Here is a 26,114-nt window from a genome sequence, read left to right on the forward strand (position 1 = left end):
CCTTTCTCTTTAAAATAAAAGCAGGGAGGGTATCAACCACATCAAGAAAGAGCTCTTGGGACTTCCCTGTGAGCCAGTGGCTACTACTGAGCCTGCGCTCTAGAGCCTGGGGACCACAGCTACTGAAACTCGTGTGCCCTAGAGCCTGTGTTCCACAAGAGAAAGAACCACAATGGGAAGTGTGCACACCACAACTAGAGGGTAGCCCCCGCTCGCTGTGACTAGAGGAAAACCTGAGCCACAGTGAAGATCCAGCATGGTCAAAAATAAATAAATATTTTTTTAAAAAAAAGAAAGAAAATGATAACTGTAAAAGTCAGGCTACGTGTTCATTTCAGGGGAAAGAGAGGGCTTAGATTGGAGATGAAAATCTGGAGAGAGTTTGGGGGAGAGGAGTGCTTGCAAAGTTCTCTTTATTAACTTAGGATGTAGTTACAAAGTTATTTGCCTTAGGATGACTCATTAAGCCATACGTTTATTTTGTGTGGTTTTCTGTACCTGTGTTCACTTCACAATAAAGTTTTTAAAAAAACAATAGAGTCCACATATGAGATCATACAGCATTTGTCTTTTTCTGTCTGACTTATTTTTACTTAGCACAATTACAAATAAGTAATACCCTCAAAGTCATTAAAAATGACTAGGTGGGGGAAAAAATGACAAAATGGTATACCATATGGCATTTTAAAAACAAATGCTATGGGGAATTCCCTGTTGGTCCCTGTGGTAAGGACTCCATGCTTCTGCTGAAACCGGCATAGGTTCAACCCCTGGTTGGAGAACTAAGATTCTACATGCAGTGCAGTGCAACAACAACAACAAAACTTTCAGAAGAATATTTGACAGTATAGGAAAGGATCCATGATATAGATTAAAGAAAAAAAAGTTATTACTTCTAGGTGGTAAAATTCTGTGAAATTTTTATTTTCTCCTAAATATTTTTTCTGTATTTTCCAGATTTTCTACAATAAGCATGTGTTAATATTATTGTTATAATTTTTAAATGGGGAGACTATGAGAGAGTATTTTTGTGTGCGTTCATGAAAGAAGCAAACCAATACATTCAAACAGATGGTAAAACTGATATTCTCTCCCTTGCAGTGTTACATGCCTAATCAAAGCAACCCCCAAGTTCTAAGTATACAACCAAATAGGCCAAATATACCTTTGTCTCAGGTAATGGGAAAAGGGTAGAAGTTGATGCTCAACATAAGACAGGGGATTAACTACCTTAGCTAGTAAGGGACTAGTCAAGCTTTACAGCTTTCTGTCTTTAAGGACCTCTTGTCTATTGGTCAAATAATATAAAAGGTGTCTGGTCATAGCCTACAAGTTCCACTGACTTTAGAAATGAAATGTGCTATTAAGATATGTGAGGTATGTCCTTTTAAAATTATTTTTAAATTAGGTAATACATGGACATGTCATACAACTCAAAAGTACAAAAGAGTATACAATAAAAAGTAAATCTTCCTTCTGGCCCTGTCCTCAGCTCCCCAAGGCAATCAATATTATTATTTTGTGAATCCTTTTGGAGAATATCCATTTAAGTGAAAGTATTTCATTAAGTACAAGTGGTAGCAGACCATACACACTGCACTGCCTTTTTTTCATTTAACATCTCCCAGTAGTCATGTATGGATGTGAGAGTTGGACCATAAAGAAGGCTGAGCACTGAAGAATTGATGCTTTTGAACTGAGGTGTTGGCGAAGACTCTTGAGAGTCCCTTGGACTGCAAGGAGATCAAACCAGTCAATCCTAAAGGAAATCAATCCTGAATATTTATTGGAAGGACTGATGCTGAAGCTGAAACTCCAATACTTTGGCCACCTGATGCAAAGAGCTGACTCATTGGAAAAGACCGTGATGCTGGGAAAGATTAAAGGCAGGAGGGGAAGGGGATGGCAGAGGACAAGATGGTTGGATGGCATCACTGACTCAATAGACATGAGTCTGAGCAAGCTCTGGGAGATGGTGATGGACAGTGAAGCCTGGCGTGCTGCAGTCCATGGGGTCACAAAGAGTTGGACATGACTGAACGACTGAACAATAACATCTTAGAGACTGCTCCATATTCATATCTATAAAGCTACCTTTTTCTTTTCAATGGCTACAGAGTATGCCATTGTAGGAAAGTCCTATAATTTAAATAGTCTACTGATGGGCACTTATCTCCAATCTTTTACTCTATCAAGCAATGCTACAATGAATAATCTAATGCATGTAATTTAACACATATGCAAGCATGTTTTAGAACAAACTCCTGGAAGTAGAATTTTAAAGCTTGGTAAATACTGTCAAATTACACTTAAAAGCAGCTTTATAGATTTACACACTCACCAGCAATGCTTGAGAGCATTACTAACACAGCATGTGAGCAAAATCTTTGATCTTTGCTAATCTGTTAGGTTTATTTCTGTGATCACTTTGTTCATATCTTCTACATCTTTTTTTTTTAAATCAGGTTGGGCTTTCTCTTATTGATTTCTATATTTGCATATTAGGAAATTAATTCATGGTCTGTGAATTGTAAATACATTTCCTACTTGGTAATTTGTTACCTGTCTTTATTTACGATGGGGGTTTTGCCAAAAATTATACATATATATATATATATAAAGAGGGAAACAATAAATAAATTTTAAGAAAATATATAATATCTTTCCTTTTCTGACTTTGACCTTTTAAAAAATATTATTTAGAGTATTTTTACTAACACTCTAGTATTAGAAAAAAATTCCATGAAGACTTAGGGTACTTCTATGATGTCTTTCTTTTTTTCAGCATTTAAATCCTTGATCAATGTATCTTGGACCATATTTTACTGTAAAGTGAAATACAGAGACAGCTTTTTTTTAGATGTCCATCCTATCCTAAAGAAAATTTATTGAATAATGCATCTTTTCTTCCAATTGATTTGAAATGTCAACTTTAGGGAATTCTTAAAAAAAAACATTTTTCCCTTTCTATATGAGGACTGAGCTATTGCTCTTAATTCTGTATGTGATTTAAAGATTTTAATTATCCTCAGAGCACTTTAAGACACCACAAATCAAACTTTCCTTTCTGTTTCATCCTCAATCTAACATTTTATGAACAAGCAACGGTAGGACATAATATCTATGGTAATTAACTTGAGGCACACCTTAAGATTCCTGGAACCCAATTTATTGATCATCTGCTATTTAATAATAATTTCCAAGCATGTTCTTACAACAGCAAAGAAAGCCAACTTCAAGAATGTTTTAAAAATTAAATTGAGGAGGCTTCCACTGCGTCCTCTGCCAGTGACCTATGGCAAAATAGGACACTAAGCTCCCTGAGCTTCAGGTTCCCCATCCAAGGACTGAGGAGAAGATCTTCCTTCAGAGGGTCTTTTTCGGCATTTTATGAAATCATGAGGCAGCAGACTGTGACCAAGATGGTGGACTAGGAAGACCCTTAGCTCACCTCTCCCACAGATACACCAACATTATAAATATTTACAGAGCAACTCTCTATGAGAATGACCTAAAGACCAGCAGAAAAGATTTTCCACAACTAAAAATATAAAGAAATAACCAAAATGAGATGAGTAGGAGGGGTGGAGTCATGTTATAGTCACTTACCCAGGTGAGTAACCCACAAACAGGAGAATGATTATAACCGCAGAGGATCTCCTCAAGGAGAAAGAAGTCTGAGCCCCACATAGGGCTCTCCGGCCTAGGGTCTTGTACCGGGAAGATGAACCACTGGATTTTTTTTAGCTTTAAAGGCCAATGGGGCTTACTTTTGGAAGGCTACTGTTCTTGTAGAGTCTCTCAGAGAGGCAAGAGATCACTGGAGCCCAACGTCTGGGAAATAGACACTGGTGGCAGCTATTTGAGGAAGCTCGTTCTTCCACAAGGACACTGATGCTGGCAAGGGCCATTTTGGAGTTCTGCCACTAGGCTGATAGTTCTGGGAGCTTACCCACCCACCAGTGGGCTGGCATTGATGTCCCCACAGCAGCACAGGTAGTCACACTTGGACATGGACTCACCCAACAGCAGGCTGGCACCAACCCTAGAACCCCCAGACTGTGAAGGCAGCCACATGGGGGACCCAGTCCCCCAGTAGGTTGGCAGCCACCCCAAGAGGCAGGGCCTGGCAGTCAACTGGGCCAGAGGCCAATCATGCTTACCAGTATGCCCACAGGCCCACAGTAGTCAGCCTCATCACAATAGAAGAGACCATGCAACTCAAAAAGGGGGCACCCATACAACATACAGCGTATAGTTCTGATGATCAGAGAGGAGTGTGCTACTGGGCCTCAAAGGATGTCTCCAATGTAAGGCTACTTCTTCAAGATCAGGAAATGTAATTGACCTACCTAATACACAGAAATAAGTAAAGAGAATTAGCCAAAATGAGGAGACAGAGGAATATGTCCCAGACAAATGAACAAGACAAAACCTAAAAAAAATAGAGATAAGTAATCTACCTGATAAAGAGTTAAAGGTAATGATCATAAAGATGCTCAACAAACTCAGGAAAATAAAAAATAGTATAAAAAGGTAAAAAAAAAAAAACTAAAAAATAATAATAAAAATAAAATAAATAAAAATAAAAATAAAATAAAATATTAATATTAATATATAATATATAATATAATTATAATTAAATTATATTAAATATAATTATATTATATATACTATAATATATAATTTATAATATATTATAATTATATAATATATATTATATAATATATAAATGAATATATAAATAAATAATAAAAATAAAATAAAATTTAAAAAATTTTTTTCAAGTAACTAAAATAAAAAATACACCAGAACGAATTAACAGTATATTAGATGATGCAGAAAAACAGATCAGCACACTGGAAGACAGATTAGTAGAAATCACTGGAGCTAAACAGAAAAAAACAATTTTTAAAAATGAGGAAAGCTTGAGAGACTTCTGGGACCTTGTCAAGCAGGCTAGCATTTTTATTATAGGGATCTCAGAGAAGAAGAGAGAGAAAAGGGGGCAGATAGCTTATTTGAAGAAATAATAGCTGAAAACTTTCTTAACCTGGGGAAGGAAGCAGACATCCAGGTCCAGGAGGCACAGAGAGTCCCAAACAAGATGAACTCAAAGATGTCCACACCAGGGCACATTATAATTAACATGGCAAAATTAAAGATAAGGAGAGAATCTGAAAAGGAGCAAGAGAAAAGGAACTAGTTATGTACAAGGGAACTTCCATAAGACTAGCAGCTAACTTTTCAGCAGAAACTTTACAGGCCAGAAGAAGGAAGCACCATATATTCAAAGGGATGAAAGGGAAAAACCTACAACCAAGAATAACTGATAAAGCTATCATTCAGATTTGAAAAAGAGAGTTTTACAGTCATGCAAAAGCTTAAAGAGCTCAGCATCAGTAAAGACCATAGTGAAAACAAATGTAATACAGACTAAAGGAAAAAATCAATGAAACTAAAGCCTGGTTCTTTGAACAGATAAACAAAATAGATAAATTTTTAACCATACTCATCAGGAAAAAGAATGGTCCCAAGTAAATGAAATCAGAAATGGAAGAAGAAAAGTTACAACTGACACCATACAAATATAAAGGATCATAAGAGATTACTATGAAAAAATTATTATAGGTTAATAAAATGGACAAAGTAGAAGAAATAGATAAATTCCTAGAAACATACAATCTCTCAGGAATGAATCAGGAAGAAATAGAAATTATGAGCAGATTGATTATCAGCAATGAAATTAAATCAGTAGTAAAAAAAAAAGAAAAATACTCTAAGCAAACAGAAGTCTAGGACCAGATGGCTTCATAGGTGAATTCTACTAAACACCTGAAGAGGTAACACCTACCCTTCTCAAATTATTCCAAAAAATCACGGAAGAAGGAACAATTCTGAATGCATTCTGTAAGGCCTGCACCACCTTAATACCAAAACCAGACACTACAAAAGAAAATTACAGGTCAATATCACTGATGAACACATGTGAAAATTCTCAATAAAATACTAGCAAACAGAATTCAATAGTACATTAAAAGGATTTTACATCATAATCAAGTGAGACTCATCCCAGGGATGCAAGAATGGTTTAATATCTGCAAATCAATCAATGTGATACATCACATTAACAAATTGAAAAATAAAAATTATAAAATCATATCAATAGATGCCTAAAAACTTTTGGTAAAATTCAACATCCATTTATGATTTTAAAAAAAAACTCTTAAAAAAGTGGGCATACAAGAAACATACCTCAACAAAATAAATGCCATAGATGACAAAGCCACAGTCAACATTATATACACTAGTGAAAACCTGAAAGTATTTTCTCTAAGATCAGGAACAATATGAGGATGCCCACTCTTGCCACTGTTATTCAACATAGTATTGTAAGTATTAACCACAGCAGACAAGAAAAATACATAAAAGGAATCCAAATTAGAAAGAAAGAAGTAAAACTGTCACTGTTTGTAGGTAACAAAGTAATAGATAAAGAAAACTCTAAGGCCACCACCAGGAAACTATCGGAACTAATAAATGAATTGAGTAAAGTTTCAGGATACAAAATTAATATATCAATAATACATATTAACAAGTTAAGAGCTACCTCCTATGCGCCCAGCCTGTGGCTGGCATGTCTGGGACACATGTCCTTGTGCTGCAGTCAGGCTGGCATTTTCAGTTTTGTTCTTACTTTTGAAGTTCTTTTTTCCTTTCCTAGTGACACTCCTTAGGATGCACTGTAATAGCCAAAGAAAGCACTGTGGCTCTTACAAAGGTCACAGGCAATGTAGCTGGGGACCTGGGAAACTTTGAGTCTGGACCACTCAGCAGAATGAGTTAGGGAAAATACACCACAATCTTACTTTCCTGTCTTATTAGGTCAGAGTGGATGAAACTGCTGATGTTGAGCAATTGTCCCACAAAAATGGCTTTTTCATCCAGTTCAACCTAAATAGAACTTATTCTAGAAGTATTAACAAACGTAGGCTTCCCTGGTGGCTCAGTGGTAAAGAATCTGCCTGCCAATGCAAGATACATGAGTTTGATCCCTGGGTTGGGAAAATCCCTTGGAGAAGGAAATGGCAACCCACTCCAGAATTCTTGCCTGGGAAATCCCATGGACAGAGGAGCCTGGTGGGCTACAGTCCATGAGGTTGCAAAGCATCGGATACAATTTAGTGACTAAACAAGAACACATTAATTAATATGTTAATTATGTATTCTGTTAACACAACAGAAATGCTCTGTTTCCATACACTAAAAATGAACTATCAGAGAGAGAAATGAAGAAAGCAATCCCACATACAATGGCATCAAAAAGAACAAAACACCTAGGAATAAACCTAACCAAAAAGGTAAAAAAAATCTATACTTGGAAAACTACAAGACATTGATGAAAGAAATTGAAGAGGATATAATACATGGGAAGATATACTGTGCTCATGGATTGGAAGAATTATTATTGCTAAAATGACCATACTGCCCAAGGCAATCTACAGATTCAGTGCAATCTCTACCAAAGTACTAATGGCATTTTTTGCAGAACTAGAACAAATAATTCTAAAATATGTGTGGAAACACAAAAGATCCTAGATAACCAAAACAGTCTTGAGAAAGAAGAGCAAAGCTAGAGCTCCTGTGTTTCAAGCTATACTACAAAGCTACAGTAATCAAAACAGTATGATACTGGCACAAAAACACATATAGGTCAATGGAGCAGAATAGAGAGCCCAGAAATAAATCTACAGTTAAATGATCAATTAATCTATGACAGAGGAAGCAAGATTATGGGGAAATATTATGGTAAAAAGATACCCTCTCCAATAAATGGTGTTGGGAAAACTGAACAGCTACATGCAAAAGAATCAACTTGGACTACTCTCTTACACTATAAACAAAAACAACCTCAAATGATGATGAATTAAAGATTTTAATGTAAACCTTTAAACCATAAAATTCCTAGAAGAAAATAGGCAGCATGCTCTTTGACATCAGTCTTAGTCATGCAATATTTTTTTAATATGTCTCCTCAGTCAGGAGAAGCAAAGGCAAAAATAAGCAAATAGGACTATATCAAATAAAAAACTCACACAGTGAAAGAAACCATCAACAAAATGAAAAGATAGCCTACAGAATAGAATGTCTGCAAATGATACATCCAACAAAGGGTTACTAGCCAAACTATGCACAGAATTCATATAACTCAACATCAAACAAACAACCCAATTTAAAAATGGGCAGAAGATCTGAATAGACATTTTTTTTATTTTTATTTTTTCATTTATTTTTATTAGTTGGAGGCTAATTACTTTACAATATTGTAGTGGTTTTTGCTATACATTGACATGAATCAGCCATAGATTTACATGTGTTCCCCATCCCTATCCCCCCTCCCACCTCCCTCCCCATCCCATCCCTCTGGATTTTCCCAGTGCACCAGCCCTGAGCACTTGTCTCATACATCCAACCTTGGCTTGTGATCTGTTTCACCCTAGATAGTATACTTGTCTCAATGCTATTCTCTCAGGACATCCCACCCTCGCCTTCTCCCAAAGAGTCCCAAAGTCTGTTCTGTACATCTGTGTCTCTTTTTCTGTTTTGCATATAGGGTTATCATTACCTTCTTTTTAAATTCCATATATATGTGTTAGTATACTGTATTGGTGTTTATCTTTCTGGCTTACTTCACTCTGGGCTCCAGTTTCATTCATCTCATTAGAACTGATTCCAATAAATTCTTTTTAATGGCTGAGTAATAGTCCATTGTGTATATGTACCATAGCTTCCTTATCCATTCGTCTGCTGATGGGCATCTAGGTTGCTTCCATGTCCTGGCAATTATAAACAGTGCTGCGATGAACTTTCGGGTACACATCTCTTTCAGATCTGGTTTGCTCAGTGTGTATGCCCAGGAGTGGGATTGCTGGGTCATATGGCAGTTCTATTTCCAGTTTTTAAAGGAATCTCCACACTGTTCTCCATAGTGGCTGCACTAGTTTGCATTCCCACCAACAGTGTAAGAGGGTTCCCTTTTCTCCACACCCTCTCCAGCATTTATTGCTTGTAGACTTTTGGATAGCAGCCATCCTGACTAGCATGTAATGGTACCTCACTGTGGTTTTTTTTGCATTTCTCTGATAATGAGTGATGAGAAACAAAAGACCTATATATAGAAAACTATAAAACACTGATGAAAGAAATCAAAGAGGACACAAATAGATGGAGAAATATACCGTGTTCATGGATTGGAAGAATCAATATTGTGAAAATGACTATACTACCCAAAGCAATCTATAGATTCAATGCAATCCCTATCAAGCTACCAACGGTATTTTTCACAGAACTAGAACAAATAATTTCACAATTTTGTATGGAAATACAAAACACCTTGAATAGCCAAAGCAATCTTGAGAAAGAAGAATGGAACTGGAGGAATCAACCTGCCTGACTTCAGGCTCTACTACAAAGCCACAGTCATCAAGACAGTATGGTACTGGCACAAAGACAAAAATATAGATCAATGGAACAGAATTGAAAGCCCAGAGATAAACCCACATACCTATGGACACCTTATCTTCAACAAAGGAGGCAAGGATATACAATAGAAAAAAGACAACCTCTTTAAAAAGTGGTGCTGGGAAAACTGGCCAACCACTTGTAAAAGAATGAAACTAGAACACTTTCTAACACCATACACAAAAATAAACTCAAAATGGATTAAAGATCTAAATGTAAGACCAGAAACTATAAAACTCCTAGAGGAAAACATAGGCAAAACACTCTCCGACATAAATCACAGCAGGATCCTCTATGACCCACCTCCCAGAATATTGGAAATAAAAGCAAAAATAAACAAATGGGACCTAATTCAACTTAAAAGCTTTTGCACAACAATGGAAACTATAAGCAAGGTGAAAAGACAGCTTTCAGAATGGGAGAAAATAAGAGCAAATGAAGCAACAGACAAAGAATTAATCTCAAAAATATACAAGCAGCTCCTGCAGCTCAATTCCAGAAAAATAAATGACCCAATAAAAAAAATGGGCCAAAGAACTAAACAGACATTTCTCCAAAGAAGACATACAGATGGCTAACAAACACATGAAAAGATGGTCAACATCACTCATTATCAGTGAATAGACATTTTTTTAAAAAGACATACAGATGGCTAACAGACACTTGAAAGGATACAAAATGTCACTAAATTATCAGGGAAATTCAAATCAAAACCACAATGAGATATTACCTCACACTTGTCACAATGTCCATTATTTAAAAGACAACAAATAACAAGTGTTTGTAAGAATGTGGAAGAAAGAGAATCCTTTCACACTATTGAAAGGAGTATAAATTGGTGCAGCCATTAAGTAAAACAGTATGGCAGTTCCTCAAAAAATTAAAAACAGAACTATCATAGGAGCTAGCAACTCCACTTCTGGGTACAGTTGACCCTTGAACAACATGAGTTTGAACTGCACATGTCCATTTATATGCAGATTTTTCAATAAATACATAAACAGTGGAAACTGTGTCAGATTTTATTTTTGGGGCTCCAAAATCACTACAGATGGTTATTGCAGCCATGAAATTAAAAGACACTTACTCCTTGGAAGGAAAGTTATGACCAACCTAGATAGCATATTAATAGCAGAGACATTACTTTGTCAACAAAGGTCCATCTAGTCAAGGCTATGGTTTTCCCAGTGGTCATGTATGGATGTGAGAGTTGGGCTGTGAAGAAAGCTGAGCACCGAAAAATTGATGCTTTCGAACTATTGTGTTGGAAAAGACTCTTGAGAGTCCCTTGGACTGCAAGGAGATCCAGCCAGTCCATCCTAAAGGAGATCAGTCCTGGGTGTTCATTGGAAGGACTGATGCTGATGCTCCAATACTTTGCCCACCTCATGAGAAGAGTTGACTCATTGGAAAAGACCCTGATGCTGGGAGGGATTGGGGGCAGGAGGAGAAGGGGATGACAGAGGATGAGATGGTTGGATGGCATCACCGACTCTATGGACATGTTTGAATAAACTCTGGGAGCTGGTGATGGACAGGGAGGCCTGGTGTGCTGCGATTCATGGGGTCGCAAAGAGTCGGACACGACTGAGTGACTGAACTGAAGTGAACTGACCGTACTACAAGATCTGTGGTTGGTTGAGTCTACTAAAGTCAAACTGTGGATACAAAGGTCCAAATGTAAAGTTATACACAGATTTTTTATTTCCCGAGGATTGTCACTCCTAACTCCTCTGTTGTTCAAGGGTCAATTGTATCTTTCCAAAGTAACCAAAAAACACTAACTGGAAAAGATCTACTGCATCATTATTTAGAATAACCAAGATATGGAAGCAACTTAAGTGTCCATTGATAGATGAATAGATAAAAAAGATGTGATTTTATATATACATATATAATAGATGTTTTATATATATATTACACATATTATTACTCAACCACAAAAAAAGTGAAATCTTGCCATTTGCAACAACATGGATGGACCCTGAGGGTATTATGCAAAGTTAAATAAGTCAGAGAAAGACAAATACCACATGATTTCACATATGTGGGATCTAAAAAGCAAAACAAATGAACAAACAAAACAGAAACAGATTCACTGAAAAACAGAAACAGATTCACTGATACAGAGGAGAGATTGGTGATGCCAGAAGGGTATGGGGGGGAATGCATAACATAGGTGAGGAGATTAAAAGGTACAGATTTTCACTTATAAAATAAATCACAGAGATGTACAGCATGCAGAATATAGTCAATAATATTTTAATAATTCTCTATGGTGACAGATGGCAACTTATTACACTGATCATTTTGTAATATATAAAAATACAAAATCACTCAGTTGTACACTTGAAATTAATATATACTGTAAGTCAATTATACTTCAATTTGAAAAAAAAAAAAAAGTTGAACTCAAAAACAAAGTAGTAAGGGAAAGCTGGAAGGTGAGGGAAATTGGGAGATGCTGGTCAGAAAGTACAAGCATTCAGCCATAAGATGAATAACCTACTCCATAGGAGTCAGCACCAGGCTGAACTAATAATGATTATAAGAAGAGTGATAATAACAACAATGACAATAACATCTCCTAGCAAAAGTCTACTATCCTTGTTCTGGTCTTACCTCAGCAGGGAGCCCTTCAAATTGGGGAGGCTTGCAGTGGGAGGCAGGATCATTCCACTTCTCAAAAAACTCTGCACACATGTGAGGATGATTCTCAGCCATGCTCTCTTCTGTTTGACCCCGGACAATTCCACTGAGGCAGAAAAAAAGGACAATATGTGGCAAAGAATTACACAAGATCAGGAACGGGGGCATGAAAAATGGGAGTTTGAAGACCTTACCCAAGACCATGAATTCCTAAGCCAATGAAGTAGATGATAAAAATGTGGTGTGTATACCAGAAGACCTCAAAATAACTTCTCCGGATAAATTCCATAGCTGAAGTCACCATTAGAACTAGAGCCACTGTGATGATCACTCCAGTGAGACCAGCAATGCTGGTGAATGTCACGTACACCACTGTCTATGAAAGGAGAAATTTCAACCAGACACAATGTCCATCAAGGACACCATGACCTTCCTGCTCATGTCCAGGTCCCAGATGCTTTTCCCTTGAATCAACTCACTGTGTTTGAGGACTGGATGGGATTTAGCCATGAATCATTCTCCTGATGAGGTAGGTTGGAGAGAATGGAAGCAAGGGATCCATCTGTGGCCTGTCTGCTTCTGCTATATTGTTCAAAGTTAAACAGGTGTGCAATGATGTGAATAGCTAAATGGAAAGATGGAAAAGAATGTGAAAGTTGTCTCAGAAACATCATGGCAGGTATGCCTCACCAGAAAGGGAAAATCCTACATGTGGTACCAAGCAGAATGGTGAGTCCATATAAAGTGCCCAATAATGATTACAGAGAGAATTAAGATCTTTTTTATATTTACTCCCAAAGGAATAGAATGTAAATTCCATGAAAGCAGGTCTAAAATAGTGCCTGGCAAATAGTGCCAGGTGTTCAATAAATATATTTTGAATGTTTATACACATGGATGAATGAATCTATATTCTGAATGTCTGGAAACCTGCAGGTTCATCCGTTGCCCCAGTTACCTGTGTGTAGGCAGATCATATATCCCACCAGTTTGTGGAAGGAGAGGTTGTGATCCAGTTGCTTTCTCAGGGTACTCCTATAAAGCTACAAATGTGAAATGATCATGGTCAGGTGTCTCCAGGGAGCTTTATGAAGTTCACTATATGGGCTTCCCTGGTTGCTCAGATGATAAAGAATCTGCCTGCAATGCAGGAGACACAGGTTCAATCCCTGGGTTGGGAAGATACCCAGGAGAAAGAAATGGCTACCCACTCCAGTATTCTTGCCTGGAGAATTCCATGGACAGCAAAGTCTGGCAGCCTACAATCCGTGGGATCACAAAGAGTTGGACACAACTGAACAACTAACACTTTCAGTTTCAATATATAACCAACATGTCTTACACAAAGCATGCCAATACCCACCCACTCTTGCTCACCCCCTTGCCTCATCCCCCAAAGGAGATCTCTGGCTTCCATTTCTAGGGGCTTGGTGTTGAGCTGGCCTACTGAGATGTACAGAGTCTTTTATCTTTAATGTGAAAAATGACCTACAAGTGGTTAGGACTCACTGAGCAGGTGCCTCTCAGGAAAGACAGCAAATTTCGACACACGGGAAGAAGGATCAGCATGCTGTTAAAATTCAAGCAGTGAGCAGAGGCTCGGGCCCACGCCAGCGCTGACTAGAACAGAGGAGAGAAGAAACCATCAGCTGCTTCATCTCTTATCTATCAGGTGAGCAGGGGCCTGGTCCACTTGTCTGAGACCTGGACAATGAGTCCAAACGCTCTGTTTACAAATGACAGAAAATTTGCTGAAAATACCGAATTGAGAAATCCTTATGACAGTGGTTTGGAAATGTTTGACTACCCATTTACAAATATGAAAGAGAACAGGATTTAATGATTTGAGTTAACAAGTAAATTCTGAGTGTAACACTTTGCAATGAGGATTTTTGCTTAATACGGTCAATTATGATTTTAGTTCATCATTTGTAAAACAATCTTGAAAATATATATATATATATTGTATTTTAAATATAGCTTAGATATTTTGAGTTATAATTATATTGACTATTTTTCTTTTCTCTATACTTTCTAATGTTGCAGTTATAAGTATGTAATAATCATGCAATAAAAACAATAAAAAATTAACTGTTTATATTTAAGATCCCTTTAATAATTGAATAAAACAAAACAAAAAACCCCTCAGAGTAAAACTTTAAACCTAGGTAGAGATTTGAGCAGGGAGAATTTCTAAGAACAGAATTTCAAAATTATTTCCTTGGGTGGTCAGGCAGCATACACCAGTTCAGTTCAGTTCAGTCACTCAGTCATGTCCAACTCTTTGTGACCCCATGGACTGCAACACACCAGGCCTCACTGTCTATCAACAACTCCTGGAGTTTGCACAAACTCATGTCCATTGAATCAGTGATTCCATCCAACCATCTCATCCTCTGTCGTCCCCTTCTCCTCCTGCCCTCAATCTTTCCCAGCATCAAGGTATTTTCAAATGAGTCAACTCTTCACATGAGGTGGCCAGAGTATTGGAGTTTCTGCTTCGGCATCAGTCCTTCCAATGAACACCCAGGACTGATCTCCTTTAGGATGGACTGGTTGGATCCTCTTGCAGTCCAAGGGACTCTCAAGAGTCTTCTACAACACCACAATTCAAAAGCATCAATTCTTCTGTGCTCAGCTTTCTTTACAGTGCAACTCTCACATCCATACATGACTACTGGAAAAACCATAGCCTTGAATAGATGGACCTTTGTTGACAAAGTAATGTCTCTGCTATTTAATATGCTATCTAGGTTGGTCATAGTTTTCCTTCCAAGGAGTAAGCATATTTTAATTTCATGGCTGTCGTCACCATCTGCAGTGATTTTGGAGCCCAAAAAAATAAAGTCAGCCACTGTTTCCACTGTTTCCCCATCTATTTGCCATGAAGTGATGGGACCGGATGCCATGATCTTAGTTTTCTGAATGTTGAGCCAACATTTTCACTCTCCTCTTTCATTTTCATCAAGAGGCTCTTTAGTTCTTCTTCACATTTTGCCATAAGGGTGGTGGCATCTGCATATCTGAGGTTATTGATATTTCTCCTGGCAATCTTGATTCCAGCTTGTGCTTCCTCTAGCCCAGCGTTTATCATGATGTACTCTGCATATAATTTAAATAAGCAGGGTGACAATATACAGCCTTGATGTACTCATTTTCCTATTTGGAACCAGTCTGTTGTTCCATGTCCAGTTCTAGCTGTTGCTTCCTGACCTGCATACAGGTTTCTCAAGAGACAGGTCAGGTGGTCTGGTACTCCCATCTCTTTCAGAATTTTCCACAGTTTATTGTGATCTACATAGTCAAAGGCTTTGGCATAGTCAATAAAGCAGAAATAGATATTTTTCTGGAACTCTCTTGCTTTTTTAATGATCCCAAGTTGCTGATGTTGGCAACTTGATCTCTGGTTCATCTGCCTTTCCTATAACCAGCTTGGACATTTGGAAGTTCATGGTTCACATATTGCTGAAGCCTGGCTTGGAGAATTTTGAACATTACTTTGCTAACATGTGAGATGAGTGTAATTGTGCAGTACTTTGAGCATTCTTTGGCATTGGCTTTCTTTGGGATTGGACTGAAAACTGACCTTTTCCAGTCCGGTGGCCACTGCTGACTTTTCCAAATTTGCTGGCCTATTGAGTGCAGCACTTTCACAACATCATCTTTTAGGATTTGAAATAGCTCAACTGGAATTCCATCACCTCCACTAGCTTTATTTGTAGTGATGCTTCCTAAGGCCCACTTGACTTCACATTCCAGAATGTCTGGCTCTAGGTGAGTGATCACACCATCGTGATTATCTGGGTCATGAAGATCTTTTTTGTACAGTTTTTCTGTGTATTCTTGCCACCTCTTCTCAATATCTTCTGCTTCTGTTAGGTTCATACCATTTCTGTCCTTTATTGAGCCCATCTTTGTATGAAATGTTCCCTTGGTATCTCTAATTTTCTTGAAGAGATCTCTAGTCTTCCCCATTCTATTGTTTTCCTCTATTTCTTTGCAACTGATCACTGAGAAAGGCTTTCTTATCTCTCCTTGCTATTCTTTGGAACTCTGCATTCAAATGGGAATATCTTTCCTTTTCTCCTTTGCTTTTTGCTTCTCTTCTTTTCACAGCTATTTGTAAGGCCTCCTCAGACAGCCATTTTGCTTTTTTGCATTTCTTTTTCTTGGGGATGCTGTTTCTCCCTGTTTCCTGTACAATGTCACAAACCTCCATCCATAGTTCATCAGACACTCATCTATAAGATCTAGTCCCTTAAATCTATTTCTCACTCCCACTGTATAGTCATAAGGGATTTGATTTAGGTCATACCTGAATGGTCTAGTGGTTTTCCCCACTTTCTTCAATTTAAGTCTGAATTTAGCAATAAGGAGTTCTTGATCTGAGCCACAGTCGGCTCCTGGTCTTGTCTTTGCTGACTGTATAGAACTTCTCCATCTTTGGCTGCAAAGAATATAATCACTGATTTCAGTGTTGGCCATCTGGTGATGTCCATGTGTAGCATCTTCTCTTGTGTTGTTGGAAGAGGGTGTTTGCTATGACCAGTGCGTTCTCTTGGCAAAACTCTATTAGCCTTTGTCCTGCTTCATTCTTTACTCCAAGCCCAAATTTGCCTGTTACTCCAGGTGTTTCTTGACTTCCTATTTTTGCATTCCAGTTCCCTATAATGAAAAGGACATCTTTTTGAGTGTTATTTCTAAAAGGTCTTGTAGGTCTTCATAGAACCATTCAACTTCAGCTTTTTCAGCATTACTGGTCAGGGCATAGACTTGCATTACTGTGATATTGAATTGTTTGCCTTGGAAACGAACAGAGACCATTCTGTTGTTTTTGAGATTGCATCCAAGTACTGCATTTCAGACTCTTTTGTTGACCGTGATGGCTACTCCATTTCTTCCAAGGGATTCCTGCCCACAGTAGTAGATATAATGGTCATCTGACATAAATTCACCCATTCCAGTCCATTTTAGTTCGCTGATTCCTAGAATGTCAGCACTCACTCTTGCCATCTCCTGTTTGACCACTTCCAATTTGCCTTGATTCATGGACCTAACATTCCAGGTTCCTATGCAATATTGCTCTTTACAGCATCAGACCTTGCTTCCATCACCAGTCATATCCACAACTGGGTGTTGTTTTTGCTTTGGCTCCGTCCCTTCATTCTTTCTGGAGTTATTTCTCTACTGATCTCCAGTAGCATATTGGGCGCCTACTGACCTGGGGATTTCATCTTTCAGTGTCCTATCTTTTTGCCTTTTCATACTGTTCATAGGGTTCTCAAAGCCAAAATACTGAAGTGGTTTGCCATTCCTTTCTCCAGTGGACCACATCTGGTCTAATAGTAGAAGATGCTAGAAAAGGAGACAAGGAATCAGTGCTTCAAAGTATTGAGCCCAGAAACAGGCTTAATTAGGTATAGGCTGGACAGAATATGTTCAACTCCATGGTAGCTAATTTCGATTTCTCTCCTCAACTGTACAGCTGGTCTCTGAGTCAGCTCCATGTACTTGTGACTGCATACAATATAGTATGACAATTTCACAGCAGCAACAAAGGTGGTGGCAGCAGCCAGACAATTTTTGTTGCACCTCATCTGACTGGCCAGCCTTACATTTGTGCCTGTCAATGACTTGCTAAAAGGAAGAAGATGAGGCAGAGTTAACAATTTCTTTGCCTTTTTTTGGAGAAGGAAATGGCAACCCAGTCCAGTATTCTTGCTTGGAGAATCCCATGGACAGAGAAGCCTGGCAGGCTACAGTCCATGGAGTCTCAAAGAGTTAGACATGACTTAGAGACCAAACAACAACAACTAAAGAAACAAATAGATATATTACTCTATCACAAATTTGTTTTATTGTATATTTTGATTATATTTCAATATAATTGGTTTCTATTGTAATCCCATATATTTTATTGACTATGTTTAAAAATATTATTCTGAAAGGGAGTTGGTAGGTAGCCTTCACTAGACAGAGTAATCCACGGTATTGAAAAAGAACACCTCTAGTTATGCAATTGGTTTTTACAATAAAAAATTTGTCACTGACTCTGGATCAGGAAGATCCCCTGGAGTAGGAAATGGCAGCACACTCCAGTATTTTTGCCTGGAAAATTCCATGGACAGAGGAGCCTGGTGGGCTACAGTGCATGGGGTCGCAAGAGTCAGACATGACTGAGCAACCTAATCACCACCACCACCCACCTTTTTCTAATAATCTTTTCGGCACAAAGACTATTTTTCCATATACCCTAAACCCAGACAATGTGACATTGGTTTAATAAGCCAGGTCAAGATCTGCCTACATCCATAATGGCTTACAATGTCTGGCAGTACAGTGAACATGAGCTGCCCTACTGTTTTCCATTTCTGACTCTTCCACATGACCTGTGTTTTCTCCCTCTGCTGAGTCACACCCCAACTGTTTTTGGTAGGGATACCCTGTTCTGTTTCTGAGTAAATTTCCTCTGTTCATCTCAAAGATCCTGCATTTCCACATTAGTTCCCACCGCTTGCTTATTTGAGTCACAGAGGTTCCTTAAAGCTAAAATTGACAAGTGAATTGAAAAATATAGGACTACAATTTCACAGCTTCATATTCTTTTGAGGATATCTGTATGTGATGAATTCTTTTCAGAGTAAATCTTTTTTTCCCCCCGTAGCAGCACATTGAAGTACACCAATTTATGTTCACTTTTCAACACTAACACTAACTGATGTTTTAAATCAATCGCAGCTGTCATTAATGCCTCATTGACTATGAATTTAAACTCATTCCTCTGAATAAAATAACTCTGTATTTTCCTAAAGGAAGCATAAATTTCAGACATACCCTTGGGAATTATTAAATAAATTATGGTACCTCAATGCTATGAACTGTTATTCTCTTCAAAGAATGAGTGTTATCTATATGTAGTGGTGTAAGGCTGGTAAATGCTTCACAACCAGCTTTCAGGGGAAGGGAGATTCTTGATTTCCAGTGTTTGTCAATTTACCTGTTGTAAATACTCCCACCATGGCAGATTTCAAGATATCAACCTATGTCGTTAAACAATACTGAATGTAGGGTTGGGAAGAGATGCACAACTGGCAACTGCATACTGGCATGAGCTGGTTCCAGCACATTACTGGTTATGTATGTACATGGCGAGATATCTGAGATACACTAAGTGTAAGAAGAAATTTCCAGCCAATATCTACAATGTGATCCTTTTTTTTCCTTTGGTTAATTTTTTTAAAGTGTCCTATTGAATGTGTTTATCAAAACTCATAGAAGCATACACCAAAAAGAGCAAGTTTTACTGTTTATAAGGAATAAGTGAATAAAAATATTACCTATCTCAAAAACAAAACCTATATGTCTAATTCATTTGTGAGTATACGTCAGTGTGTCTTTAGAGACAGACAAGTTGAACCATTAACAAAGGTTATCTCCACGGAAAGCGGTGGGAGAGTGATTTTCACATTTTATTCTAACACTTCTCTATCATTTGATCTCCTTGAAAGCAGTATAATTTATAGTTAATTTTTTATAGAAAGGATTTTACAAAATGAAATGTCCACAGGATATCAGCATGATTAATTTTTCTGCTGCTGACTTTTTGATCATAAAGCAATTCTGTTCTTCATAGTTAGTCACATTTATTACATCATTCTCTTAATAAAAAAACTATTTTTAAAACAATTTAACACTTCCTTTGGAGTTATAGCTTCCAAAGAAGGATCAAGGAGCAACATTTAAAATGGAAAACTGCAGGGTGAAATAAGTCTGAACAGAACATTCAAATGAGTTGTGATCTCAACATGAATTGTTTGATTATGAAGCGACAAGAAGGATTTTTAAAAAGGACAACCTGTCTTTAAACATGTACACTGGGTGAGTCTTCCTGGAAAGCTAATGAAAAAAGGCACCATCAAGATGAGAGTGACTTCTTCAAATCCCTACATGTTACTGAATAAATGACAAGAGTTAGCTGTCAAATTTGTTTCTTTAACCAGACAGTGGCCAGATCGACGAGCCTGTGAGTGAACCATTCTCATTTCCAAGCTTCTTCTTGTTCACTTCCATGTCAATGTGCCATACCCACCTCACCCTTCCTCTCCTGTCCTTATAATCTGCTCCTTCCCCAGGCTTCTCCATCCTGTTACTCTGACTCGACCCCATCTTTCTACGGGCCCTGAATTTGGCAACACCACCCACTCCACAAAACTTGCCACACCAAGTATCCCTCTTGTTTGATAGGTATTTTTCTGTGAGATCAGTCCACAGCAATGGTTTTCAAGTTGTTCATTCATTTGTTTTTAGCCAAAGTCTTTCTTAAAATCATAAGCAGGAATCCACAAGACAGATAAATGCTACTTTGGTTGATTTAGGGACACTGTCCAGTTAGCTTTCCCCTCACACTCTGCAGGGACACCTGAATTTCTATGGAAACCAGTTTGAAAATTACTCAATATTTCTTTATTGTGTGTTTTCATTATTGGAGCTGGGGAGTGTGCCCTGGATAAGGCTGTCAGATTAGCAAACAAAAATACATGATGATGAGCTAAATTTGAACTTTAAAAAATGAATCATTTTCTGATATGCCCCTGTCTCATGCAATATTTGGAATAAGTGATACCCCCAAAAAAAATACTTGTTGGGACTTGCCTGGTGGTCCAATGGTTGAGAGTCCACTTTGCAATGGGGGAGGGGGGACGCCAGTTCAATCCCTGATGAGGGAACTGGGATCCCACCTGCCATGCAACAACTAAATCCACATGCCACAGCTATTGAGCCCAGGTGCTACAACTAGAGAGTCCGTGCATCACAGCACCACGAGGAGAGATCTCTCATGCCACAACTAACACCTGACACAGCCAAATAAATAAATACTAAATTAAAAAAAAAAAAAAGATTTGGGGCTTCCCTGGTGGTCCAGTGGTTAAGAATTCGCCTTGCAACCCAAGGGACACCTGTTCGATCCCTGGTCCAGGAAGATCCCATGTGTGGCAGAGCAACTAAGAGGCCACAACTATTTAGCATGTGCTCTAGAGCCTGGGAGCTACAACTACTGAAGCCCAGATGCCCTAGAGCCCGTGCTCCACAACAAGAGAAGCCACCATAGTGAGAAGCCTGGGCACTGCAAAGAAGAGTAACCCTGGCTCGACACAACTAGAGAAAAGGCCCACATAGCAGTGAAAGCCCAGCACAGCCAAAAATAAATAATTAAAATAAATAAAAAAGATTTGTTATTTTTCTGGAATTCAAATTTACCTGGGTAGCCTGAAGTTTTTTCTGGCGACCCTAACTCTAGGGGAAATGAGGGCATTGGGTCACAAAGGAGCCAGGGTCAGAGACAAGAAAAAACAGAGAGATTCCCGACATCACAACTGTGATACTCACCCCCAATATTTGTCTTGTGTAGTAGTACTTGGTGTCCTTCTCAAATAACAGGAAGGCACGCACGAACAGGAAAACATTCAGCACCAACCAAGCAGCCTAGAGGAAGAAAAATGAAGCAAGGAACAAAGTGAAATTTGGGTATGGGAAGGAGTAGATAAGGGGTAAAGAATAGCTTCACCATTTGGCTATTTTGTGTTTATATGTTTTCTTTTTTTGGCAGAGGGCTTGCACTGTGAGCCATGTGGAATCTTAGTTCCCTGACCAGGGATCTAACCTGTGCCCCCTGCAGTGAAAGTGCAGATTCCTAACCACTGGGTCATCAGGGAAATCCTATATCTGTTTTCATTTTAAATGAGTAAACTTAATCTCAGAGTGAGTCAGGACTTCAAGACATGCACTAATGATGCTAATCACCAAGGTCAGCCAATCAAGGCTCACAGGCCAAATATAGCTCACCACCTGTTTTGTACAGCCTACAGGCTAAAGAATGGTTTTTATACTTTTCCCCATTTTTAAATGGTTGGAAAAATCAAAAGAAGAATATATTTCATGACACACAAAAATTATATGAAATTCAAATTCCAGTATCTATAAATACAATGGTATTGGAACTTAGCCACACCTACTTATTTCTGTATTGTTTATAACTGCTTTTGTGATTCAGTGGAAGTGTCGAGAAATTGTGACAGAGAACATATGGCTCGCAAAGCCTAAAATATGTACAATCTAGCCTTTTACAGAAAACATTTGCCAACTTCTGGACCAGAGCATTCAAACTATTGCTCCTAAAAGATGACAATGAGTGAATAAATGGATTTCTAAAGAAACAAAAAATAAATTCAACATCTATAACAATACCCATCTGAAGAGAATAAACCATTCCAGATGGGCCTGCCTCTTTAATTATACCCTGACATACACTTCCCTGTTTTTAGGTTGTTATCCTTTTCTTCAAATTAACCTATCATTGCTGTGGACTCATTTAAGCGCTTAAGACTTTGTTTGTTCCAAGATCTGTCTCCATTGGCAAAGAGAGAAATTTGGAACCTACTCTCCATTGCTTTGGAGAACAAAGTGTAATTGATCAGGACTTTGGGGGCACTGGGATACATACCTCTAATATATATCTGTGGCCCTAGGATGGTCCAGAACCATCTCAGCCCTATGGGTAGAGGGCCTTTAGTCTAGAATATGGCCCATTCAGATTCCCTAGATCTGGACCACTCACACCTGTAGCGTCATAACATAGTGATTTGAAGCATGATATTGGAGTCAAACTCCCTGGGCTCAAATTCTAGCTCCACCACTTTCTAGCTCTGTAATCTTACGTCTGTGATTTAACTTTTCTGAACCTCAATTTCTTCACTTATAAAATGAGGATAATAACAATATCTACACCACAGCAATGCTGTGAATGTTACATAAGATAATACATGTGAAGTGATTAATACAATGCTTGGTGCATTGTACAAGCTCAATAAATTCTGGCTGTGTCATCACCAGACTGGCTTTTCCACTCAATGTCTTTCTGCATTCTTTGCCCACACACCCTTTCCAGAGTTGTGTGTCTTCCAGAGATCTTTGACCCTAATGGAAAAAGAGAGTTGAAAGCCACAGATAATTCAAGAGTTTAGAAGACAAGGTAGAGAACCTTATTTAGAGAGAGCAAAAATATTTCAGAATCTGACAGGGACACAGAGGCAAAGAACACTGTGTCAGCCAAATAATCAACTGCAGGTAAGATGAATGATGAAATACAGTGACATCTGTAAGGAATTCCACTCTCTTCCCCACCTTGACTATAATTTCCTCCACTATGAATGGAAAAGAAAGTCAAGTAGAAGACCTGACAGGAAGGAGGAGTAAAAGTATTTTAGGGGTAATTTATTTTTCATTAAAAAAAATAACAAAGGAGTACATGTCAGAGATAACAAGAAGTCTGAGCCCTCTGGAGAGATTGGTACAAGGTGGAAAGATATTTAAATCATCATCACCTAAGAGAGGGATTTAAAAAAGAGGATTTTAGAGCTAGAAACACTCATATTTATATGTAATCTAGTTTTCATTAATCCTCCCCCACCTACAACACAGGTGACCTGAAGTCTAGAGAAGATAAATAATTTTATCTTGGTCACTCAGTTAATAGCAGAAATGAAGCTAGAGTTCAGTTAGAGAGTGTGTTAGGAGAAGGGGATTGTGTACATATAGTGTGGTAAAGGAGTTCTGGCTTGAACACTGGGGAGCTGGATTTGAGTGATGGCTCTGCAATCAATTCACTGTGTGACATCTGGATCTTATTTTCCCTTGTAAAATCAAAGAGTTGGTTTCTTTCTACACTACCTAAAGCCATAGCCACTAACCACATGCGGCAACTAAGTACACGAAATATGTCTAGTTTTAATTGAGATGTGCTGTAAGTATAAAATACACATTGGATTTCAAAAACAGTAAAAATAAAATAATACAAATTATCTCATTAATATTTTTATATTGATTACATGTTTAAAGGATAACATTTTAAATATACTGGGTTAAACAAGATATATTACTGGACATTCATTTCACCATTTTCTTCTTACCTTTTTCAACATAGGTATTCAGTTCAGTTCAGTCACTCAGTCGTGTCCGACTCTTTGTGACCCCATGAACCTCAGCATGCCAGGCCTCCCTGTCCATCACCAACTCCCAGAGTTTACCCAAACCCATGTCCATTGAGTCGGTGATGCCATCCAACCACCTCATCCTCTGTCATCCCCTTCTCCTCCTGCCTTCAATCTTTCCCAACATCAGGGTCTTTTCAAATGAGTCAGCTCGTCATATCAGGTGGCCAAAATACTGGAGTTTCAGCTTCAACATCAGTCCTTCCAATGAACGCCCAGGATCAATTTCCCCTAGGATGAACTGGTTGGATCTCCTTGTAGTCCAAGGGACTCTCAAGAATCTTCTCCAATACCACAGTTCAAAAGCATCAATTCTTCTAAGCTCAGCCCTCTTTACAGTTCAACTCTCACATCCAAACATAGGTATTAGACAATTTTAAAATTACATATGTGACTTCACATTATATTTCTAGTGGACAGTACTAGGCCATGATCTCCAAGATCACTTCTACCTCAAACATTCAATGATTTTATGATTTCTTGGTGTGAGCAGGATAGAAAGAACGGAGAGAAATGAGTGCTCCATAGCAGTAGTTAGAAGTGAAATGGAAAAGAAAAATAGGATAAAAAAAAAAAAGAAAACAGATTGAAATTCCAAATACTTGTGGTTTATAGCCTTGTCTCTTTATCAATCAATTTCTGGAGTTGGACTGGTTTCTAAAATACTGAAATACATCATACACAGAAAAGTATATTAAACATATATTTGCAATCCTAGGATTGGACCTTTCAGTGATAACTGACCTTGAAGAGCTCAATATAGTCATGGAATCTTTCCCTTTCCAGTAACTGTACACATATTAACAAACGTAACATCTCCTTACTCTAAGAGTAATTTATAGAAAGTGAAAAATCACTTACCAGAAACAAACCTGAAAACCAATGATTAACCACCCAGTTTCCCATTGTCAAAAGGTGGTTTGGAGCCTCTGCAGCAGCAAGGAAGATTCAGCCACTTGGATTCGGGAGAGATTCTTCAGGGTTAGCACCTCTGTACAGCTCAGAGTCTGTGAAACTTTAAGATTGCAGATTACAGAAAGATGCACATCTACCCACAAAGCTTTCAGGAATGAATAAATGCACTCTATCTTCCTCTTCTGGTCAGAACTATGTTATCAGCCTTGGTAGACTGGCCCTACCTATAAGTACCACAGGGGTTTTCCCTGGTGGAGTTTTATCCCTTCAGGAAATAACAATCTTCTTAGGTGAGAATATTCTCTCCTATCAACTTACCAACATGACTTAATGTGAGGCAATATCTTCCTTGATAAGACATTCGCTAAGGTTTCTCAGAAGGAAGAGTTTAGGCTGAAGCTATAAACAGATGACCTCTGGAAAAGTAGGGCAGAACACAAGCATGTTAAGGAAGCTGCTTTGAGGTGGGTTTTCAGAAGAGTTGTTGCCTCTGCTGGCTGTAATTTGGACCTCAGGTTGGCTAGCTCAGAAACTTAGTTTACCAGTTCTCTTAGAAGATGACCTGGTTCTGGAGAGCTCTCAACTGGTTGGAAGGACAAATGAAAAGAATGGCCACATAGAATAAAAGAAAATTTATCAGGTATAAATGTACACCTCAGCTCAGAAGAAAATAGAAGCAAAATATTTGTCTCAAAATATTTGGGAATTTTTATGTTATATAGATAGATAAAGCTGAAAGACACTGTTGAGTCAAGACTGTATAATAAAATCAGTACAATACTTTTCAGTTGAATGATTTGTCAAATCAGATTTTAGGTTACTTACAAAAATATTCTAAGAAGATAGTACACCTGTATGTACAATTGTGTCTGATAATTTGTTATGTAAGGGGGTATTGTGAAAATGAGACCTTTTTGGTTTAATCAGTTTTTCTCAAATAAGAAGTAACTAGTAACATTTAACATCTAGTTTATAAAGTTT

The 26,114-nt window shown here is 38.1% G+C and overlaps 1 protein-coding gene across 2 annotated transcripts in view; it reads right to left on the reverse strand.

The window, feature by feature from the left end:
* NOX1 (NADPH oxidase 1) overlaps positions 1-25,307 on the reverse strand; it is a 37,947-nt gene extending 12,640 nt beyond the window's left edge. For both annotated transcript variants that reach the window (XM_061137493.1, XM_061137492.1), the window contains exons 1-7: positions 25,080-25,307; positions 21,559-21,654; positions 13,681-13,791; positions 13,130-13,214; positions 12,651-12,796; positions 12,366-12,547; positions 12,145-12,277 (exon numbers count right to left, since the gene is read on the reverse strand). In XM_061137493.1, the coding sequence (XP_060993476.1) occupies positions 12,145-12,277; positions 12,366-12,547; positions 12,651-12,796; positions 13,130-13,214; positions 13,681-13,791; positions 21,559-21,654; positions 25,080-25,124 (798 nt within the window). In that variant the 5' untranslated portion in view covers positions 25,125-25,307. The remainder of the gene's footprint in view (positions 1-12,144; positions 12,278-12,365; positions 12,548-12,650; positions 12,797-13,129; positions 13,215-13,680; positions 13,792-21,558; positions 21,655-25,079) is intronic.
* Between the last annotated feature and the right edge of the window lie 807 nt (positions 25,308-26,114).

Source organism: Dama dama, chromosome X (assembly GCF_033118175.1).
Source record: "Dama dama isolate Ldn47 chromosome X, ASM3311817v1, whole genome shotgun sequence".
Lineage (NCBI taxonomy): Eukaryota > Metazoa > Chordata > Mammalia > Artiodactyla > Cervidae > Dama > Dama dama.